Genomic DNA, 8433 nt, shown 5'->3' with positions numbered 1-8433 from the left:
ATCCTCCTGTCACCCTAGGCTCAGTATACCGCGAGCTGCAGTTCGCGGTATACTGGGACGCCGCAATTGTGCCGTAGTGTCTTATTTTCGGGGAAACACGGTATGAGGTGAGTGAAAAGCACTCACCTCATAGTTCTCCTTTAATTTAATTTCCTATTTTGAAAACTAATATGAATGAAAATAGTGTTTTGCATATTAATTCCATGTTCCTCTTTTGCCATCTCAGAGAGTTGGGATCCATGGCTATATTAGGCTCAACTTGCAAAGAGAAAACATAATAGGTGTCTGATACTTATTACTTCTGCGTAATGGAAAGCACTGGCAGAGACCAAGTCAGCATCCAGCGATGGGTGGACTAATAAATCACTACTGTAAACTACTAACGAAGCTAAATATATCTTCCAAGATCGGAGAGGAAATGGATTCTGGAGGATTTGTCTCGCGAGACTATGGTGTTGATTTGCACAGCAGCATTGCGCTTGCCTCCCAATCTCCGCCTTCTTTATTCTCCGCAGCCGCCGCCTGAAAATGTGTCTGCTGCTTTATGGAATAATTTATTTGCGTTCTCGATGCTGTCTCTTTTGGTAGTACGCTTTGTCTTGTGACAGCTGTACATAGAAACGAACCCAAGAAATGCGGCGTTTTCCTTTTCATGAATATCGTCGACTCTTGGGGAAGTAGCCTACAGTTTTTATTTGATGATACTGGAGTCATTTTACCTGGATGCATTTGGTTTCTATGAATAAGACCTGTTTGGTAGCTGAAATGGGTGATGTACGTTGTCAAGCCCGTGGTTGGTGACGAGGACAAAAGGCTACAAATCGCGAATTTGACGAAATCGTGAGAAGGGCTAAAATTTCCTTTTCCTATAGCGATTTATTGACCTACAATTCAGTATGAGTAATCCTAGTAGCGTGAACCCATGTGTTACAGTGACGACGGTCGGCAGTAATGCCATAGCTGCAGGCAGCAGCGAAGGCACACGGGACGGAGTGGAGGAGACGGCCAAGGAATCGGCTGACATTAACGCGTTCTACAGATCTGGTGAGCTCTCACGGGAGGGTTTAAGAAACAGTCTATGGTTGGCAAGATAGGAATAGATGTGATCAACTCATTCATTGTAGTGGCGAGTGGTCGTACTCGGACAGAAGAAGGTTCTGTGTATGTACGGCCTGCTCAGCATGTCCACCTTTAGCAGCTGGGGCTCCATCTTTAGAAGCTGATGGATACATTTTGCTCTGTTTAGTGGTACTGTAATTCCGAGTTCAGAGGCTTTTTGGGCCTGTTGTTAAAGACGACGTATCATGGTTGTACGGCATGATGTAATGTGTAAGAAAAAAAACACGACAGGGCAGTAAAAATATCAATGCTAACAAAAGGAAACAAACACACGATTAGGGTAAACTTCCATGTTTGTATCTGTGTGTTTGCGTAGATAAAAGATGAGAACTGTGTCCTTTCAGTGAAACATTGCAGCTTTTCAGTCCTGTCACTATCGCTTTGCTAATATAACGGTTGGAAGAGAGCATTGGCATAACTTGTTTGTTGACAGCAGTTAGGCGGGTTGTGCATTGTGTGTAGTTAAGAATTTCCGTATGTATCCACAGATGTTAATGACAATTGTATGATATATGAAAATTAAAAAAAATCAGTGCTTGTAGTTTGGCGTCAACAATGTTCGTTTAAACCAGGGTTATAAAACTCAATTCACTGGGGGGCCACTGGACACTTTTGTTTTCCTCCCATGGGGGACGCTTGCCAAATTTCATACTGCACACAGAAATGCACACGAACAGAAATATGCACAACCAAAAATATACACACAATAAGGCCCCATTCACACCTGTAAGTTTAGGTGCGATTAGGGATTGTGCTGCAGTTTGTGCACTGGGGTTTAAAAAACGTTAAGCATCATGCCTTACACATATTCAAACATTTATACACTCATCGATACAAACACATATAATCACACACACACACATATCTCACACACATATCACACACACACACACACATATCACACACGTACTTAAAGGAGAACTATGAGGTGAGTGCTTTTCACTCACCTCATAGTTCTAGCCGGCCTGTGACAATGAGACTGTCACAGGTCGGCTCAGTAGATCGGGAAGTGAGCGAGCACGTACCGGCGTTCGCTCACCTCTCGATCCTGTCACGGCTCTCTGCCATGACAGGGGAGGGGCATGATTCCCCCCTCCCCGCTCCGATCCTCCAGCGCTGACTGGCGGAACGGACAGGGCGGGTACAGCATGCTCTGCCTATAGATAGGCAGAGCCAGCTGTCACTCACGCAGCTGGGCGGATCCCGACATAATTGTCGGGATCCGCTTCAGCTGCGGCGTCTCAGTATGCCGCGAGCTGTAGCTCGTTGTATACTGAGCTTAAGGTGACGGGAGGACGCTAGTTTGTGTCCTCCCGTTACCGTAAGGAGAACTATGGGGAAAAACCCTAACCCCATAGTTCTCCTTTAAACACACACATTGCACACTTAATCAAACGCATACATCCATACCCGTAATCAAACGCGCACACACACTCATAAAACACACACCACTAACAACCACCACTAACAATAATTAAAACATTGCCCCCTCTCCTGCTTTCCTGTTTTGCAGGGAGGGGGCTGCATCCCTGGGATCCAGTGGGGCACTTGGGGATTATCCTGGTGGTCCAGTGGAGGATCAGTGTGACCTGCATCTCTGTGAGTGGTGGCACCACGAGGGAGCGCTCAGTATGATCTGCATCAGGAAGAGAAGCGGATAATTCTGATCCTCCACTGGACCACCACGGGTTTCGGCAATATATTAAATAGGATTTGGGCACCTTCCAGGCTTGAAGATGGCCGTGGTGGTCATCTTTAAAAACGTAATGAGACTCTGAGACCCGTGGGACACCAGAGGCCCGCACAGAGCACCCCAGGTGAGAACCCAGAGTGTGGGGGCCCCAGCAACCAGCACCTAGGCTCATGTGCCACCAGAGTGGCCTCTGCTGCCCTCTGTGGCACACAGAGGTTCGCCATCACTGATCTAAGCATTAGCTTGTAGTTCGCCTCTACGCTTTGAGAGTTTTTAAATAGTGGGCTACTGTATCCCAAATCTGACGCCATTATCTCTTGTAGTTGCCTTTTTAAATCATTCTCCCATGCTGTCACATACTTTTACGGCCGAACATCAAATCCCTTTGTCAAATTTTGTAAATATTGAAATACTTCTGAGTGAGGGAGTTTATGCTTGGCATCTTTCTGAGAAAGGAATGATCCCTATTGGGGCAAAAAAATCATAAATTTTTCTCAATCTGGCCCCTTCCTATCTAGAAAATCTTACAGGTTCTTCATAACCTGGGAGAAATGCTGGTTTATTTAGGACTGTTGCCAGAGGTGTGTGTGGAGACATTAATCTGCCTGAGTATCTTTTACTTCTTGCAAAACTTACCAATTAATGTTTTAAATGGGATTTATAATCTGGTTTGGATTTATTGTAGGGATCCATAGAAGAGTTTCTATTGCAATTGTGCTGATTTTCCTCTGCTTTGATTGTTACCCATTGTGGAGTATTTTCTTTGGTAAAATATGACAGAAGCGGGGATATCTGACTCGCATAACAATACCTCCTCAGGTGAGGAACTCCCAACCCCCCTCTAGCTTGTGATCGGAATATACCATTAATTGAGACCCTTGCCTTCTGTCCTGCACATAACAATTGATTCAATCGTTGTTAAAGGGTTTTTAATACATGTAACGGGATCTTTTATAGGTAGTACTCTAAATATATACAATCTTTTCGGATATTTCATAGCGCTTCCATGTTTCCAGCAGTTGTTTAACCAGTTGTATTAAAGATGGGATATTAGCCTGATATAGACCTTCATAATTAGGAGTCATTTTTACCCCCAAATAACTAATAATATTATGACGTTCCCAAGTGTATAGAAATTCCTCCCTGAGCATATATTGGGGCCCCTTTTGCTACTACTATGGGAAGAATTTTAGATTTAGATGCATTTACTTGAAGTCCTGAGAGTTTCCCAAAACTCGAAATACTTGTATCTAAACTAGGTAACGCGATAAGGGGATTACCTACACACAATAGTCTCAGTGGCAAACAATTATATTTTATGTACATATTCCCCTATGACTAAGCCCTTTATATTTGGGTCCTTCCCTATCGCCATGGCCAGAGGCTCAATTGCCAGTGCAAATAATAGCGGGGGACACTGGCGGAACTACCAGGGTTGCAGCGGTCGAAATTGCGACTGCGCCCTGGCTTTCCGCCACTTGGGGGGGCCCAGCGAGGAAGAAGTGGGCCCCCCCCAAGAGAGTGCCGCTCTTTCCCTGCCGCACAGCCGCCGCAGCATGTACGGGCAGCTGTGCGGCAGGGATGGGAGAGGCTGTCACCAGCAGAATATGGTGCAGGCACCGCCGGGCAGCACATTCTGCTGTGTGAGGACCTGACCCTCTTAGCTCCGCCCCCTGACCAGGGAGACTAGGAAGAGGGCCCTGCTGGAGAAGGAAGGTAAGTCTGGAGTAGGGAGTGGGAAGGGGGGCGCGGGGAAAGTGGGGGTGGGGGGGGGATGTAGTGGGATTCTGTAGTGCTGACTATTTTGTATTGCTCGGACTTATAGTCCCACATAGCTGGTGGCATTCTGCATTGCTGTATGATGATTATACAGCAATGCAGAATAGCTCCAACTATGTAGGACTACAAGTCCCAGCAATGCATTATAGTGTGGTGGGGGGGAGAGGGGGTGCTGGTGTATTGGTTTTCTGCATACCTGACTTTTATTATAATGTATTGCTGGGACTTGTAGTTCTGCATAGCTACTGGTATTCTGCATTGATGTATGATGATTATACAGCAATGCATTATAGTGGGGGGGTGGGTTGCTGGTGGCATTCTGCATAGCTGACTTTTTATTATGTATTGCTGGGACTTGTAGTCCCGTATAGCTGCTGGTATTCTGTATTTGATGTATGATGATTATACAGCAATGCAGAATAGCATCAACTATGTTCTGTCGAGAACGCCGATGTAGTCGAATTTGCCGACCTCCGCATCTGCGCTTGCGCACAGACCAGTATTATCGAGGAAACGGGGATTTATTTACTAAGTATTTTGTTTAAATTGTTAATTTTGACCGTTAATAATATTCCATCCTTCACTGCCATAGACGTCATATTATTAACCATTACAAGTGAATACTTTGTAAATAAATGCCGGTTTCCTCGGTAATCCCGTCTGTACGTAAGCACAGATACTGGGTCAGTGTTCTCGACAGAACATCAGCACTAAAATTTTAAACAAGCGCTATCTAACCCCTGCATACCTTATAAACGCCTTCGTTTCTCGATACAAATCCATGACCCACCTGATAAAGTTTGGACCGAATCCCCACTTCTGTAAAATATTGAATAGATACGGCCATAGTACTGGATCAAAGGCTTTACACGTGCCTAGGGCTGCAACAACTAATCGACATAATCGATTATTGAAAAAGTTGTCAACTTTTTTTTATCATCGATTAATCGGCCTCTGATTATTTGGCCCTGTTCACGACTCCACACAAGTTGTGCGCTGCACCTCCTCCGCTCCTCATGCTCGCCGCTGCCAGACCCGCCCACCCGCATCCACACCTCGCACCTCCTCCCCGCCTCACGCTTACCGCCCGCCCACATCCACGATCGGCGCAGGGAGGAGCAGGTGTGGGGAGGATGACAGCCGCCGATAGACAGGCCTGATCTCAGAATCAAGTTGCTGGAAGACTGCTCAGGTAAGCCTGCACTTTCCCACACATGGTGCTCTATAATGTATTGCAGGGATTTGTATTCCTCTATAGCTGACGGTACATTGTGCTGTATATTATACCATCAGCTATAGAGGACTACAAATCCCAGCAATATATTATACACTGTATGCATAATGTATTATTGCTGGGATTTGTATTCCTCTTTGCTGGTGGTATTCTGCATTGCGCTGTATAGAGGACTACAAATCCCAGCAATAATACATTATACAGCGCCATGCGGAATACCACCAGCTATAGAGGACTAGAAAACCCAGCAATAGTAAATTATACAGTGGTGCAATGCAGGATACCATCAGCTATAGAGGAGTACAACAAATCCCAGCAATAATACATTATACAGTGGTGCAATGCCGAATACAACTAGCTATAGAGGACTACAAAACCTAGCAATAGTACATTATACAGCACAATGCATAATACCGCCAGCTATAATGTACTATTGCTGGGATTTGTTGTATTCTTCTATAGCTGGTGGTATTCTGCATTAATTGCTGTATAATTTTACACTTTCCATTTCACTGTATTGCACACCACACTTTTTCTTTTTTACTTCTACCGCTCCAAGCTTGCTCCTGTGATGGACTGCAATCTCAATACAAACTAGTAGTCCCATCACTGGAGCCATTTTTTAAAATGTATTTTATTTTTATCCGATTAACCGATTAATTGAACTTAATAATCGGCTAATCGATTTTGAAAATAATCGTTAGCTGCAGCTCTACACGTGCCTAACAATAGAAGGCTAGGAATTTGTCCATGCCTGGCTATATGAATCAAATGAAGCATTCTTATCCCATCTGTAGCTTGCATTTTTGGGATGAAACCCACCTGATAACTTTCTATTAAAGTACTTATCCCTTTTGTTCAGTCTTGTTGCAAACATTTTCGCTAACAACTTTACATCCACTTTAAGCAGGGAAATAGGTCATAAATTTGACCAATCAGTATGGTTAGTATTGGGCTTTGGTATCATAATTACTGCAGCTTTCAAAGAGTCGGAACCTAAGTGATCTTGCTGTAGTATTTTATTAAATAATTCTACTAAATAAGGTCCTAAAATTCGTAAAAATTTCTTATAATAAAGTGCTGTAAATCCATCTGGACCTGGACGTTTATTTATCTGTAGACCCTTTACCGCGCTTTTGACTTCTTGCATCGTTATAGGGGTATCCAATGATGCCACGAATTGTTCTGCAATTATTTCCGAACAGAAAAGCTTATCTCCCAGGTGTTTTAAGTCATTTGGAACTGCCACCAGTTGTTTCATATGCTTGTGGAACTCTGCTACGTTTTTTCTTGGATCACTAGTGAAGCCCGTATCATTTATTTTTAATCTAATTGTCTTTAGCTGAGGGCCGCAATTTTGCAATCTATTTGCTAATAATATAATTTGTTTATTTCCTTTCAAATAGTATTTGTTTACTCCACCGGAGAGATTTTTCAGCTTGATGTGTCAAGCATATGTTCAACTGCATCTGAACCTCTTCCATATTTTTCTTAGACTGGGCTGTAGGTTTTTCCTTATATTGAGCTGATGCCAAGGCATATTTTCCCTCCTAACGTTGTTAGCTTTTCCTGTTGCTGTTTCTTCTCTCTAACCATATGGCAGTGATTTTGGGGAAAATGTATACAACTTATGTGCATCCCACAGCGTAGATATTACCGACACTGACTGACCGTTTAATTGAAAAATCTCTCCAATGGCTACTTCAATTTGTCGTACCGCCTTTAACTTCGCTTATTAGCGTATGATTTAATGACCAGCTGTATTGGTTTAATCTAGGTGTCAAATTTTCTAGCTCCAGGCTAACTGCATCATGGTCAGACCATGGTGTTGCAGGGGTGTGAAATTCCTATCGCCCGACACCCGGGACATGCAGTTTCGGGCGCCAGGCGAGTAGTTTTTATGTACATTTAGCCCCGGCTCCCGACAAGCAGAGCTGAATGTACAGTGTGGAGCCGCTCGTTTTAGTACAAGTGATCTGATCAGACCACGTGTATCAATTTGAGCAGCGGTGATCGTTTCTGCCCGCACCCTCTGCCGTAGTTTTCGGGGTCCCCCGCTCTCCTGGGGGACCCCGAAAACTACAGCACAACGGCTCAGCCATAGAGGCCGTAGAGCAGACGAAGAACATCTTCTCTACGGGCTCTCTATGTGTTCTCTGAGACCATGGCGCTGTAATCACAGCACCACCTGTCTCAGCTGTCAGGAACTGCACAGAACATCTGTTCTGTGTTGAAGGGCAGGTTCCATAAAGAGAACCTGTCACCTACAAATTATCACGTAGGGCAGAGTTGTCAAACTCAAGTTAATCGTGGGCCGCATCAACATTATGGTTGCCCTCAAAGGGCTGGTTGTATCTGTAAGACTATATAAATGTATCTAATCTTGATCTAACCTATATAAAAATGTAAAAAATAAGTTATAAGTAAAAGATTTAAAAATAAATTAAAACCAACCCCGCTGCCCCCATCTGCACGCAAATAAACGCACGCGTAGGACATTGTGTGTGCGCATTGAATGCTGCCGCTATTCCACTGTGTGCCATATTGTGGTAGCCAGGCAGCAGGACTTTCACACAGGTAATTTGAGAAAATGGAATTACCCAATGAA

The 8433-nt window shown here is 44.1% G+C and overlaps 1 protein-coding gene across 1 annotated transcript in view; it reads left to right on the top strand.

Moving 5' to 3' along the window:
* Window positions 1–694: 694 nt before the first annotated feature.
* Window positions 695–8433, top strand: part of LOC108802910 (triple functional domain protein-like) — a gene marked incomplete at its 3' end in the record, with an annotated part of 62093 nt that continues 54354 nt past the window's right edge. Inside the window, exon 1 of the mRNA XM_018574755.1 lies at window positions 695–1044. Coding sequence (XP_018430257.1) covers window positions 897–1044 — 148 coding nt within the window. The remainder of the gene's footprint in view (window positions 1045–8433) is intronic.

This window comes from Nanorana parkeri, unplaced genomic scaffold, assembly GCF_000935625.1.
Source record: "Nanorana parkeri isolate BGI_ZX_2015 unplaced genomic scaffold, ASM93562v1 scaffold3209, whole genome shotgun sequence".
NCBI classification, from domain to species: domain Eukaryota; kingdom Metazoa; phylum Chordata; class Amphibia; order Anura; family Dicroglossidae; genus Nanorana; species Nanorana parkeri.
Note: the sequence above shows the minus strand (reverse complement) of the source record. Positions and strands in the feature narration are given on the sequence as shown.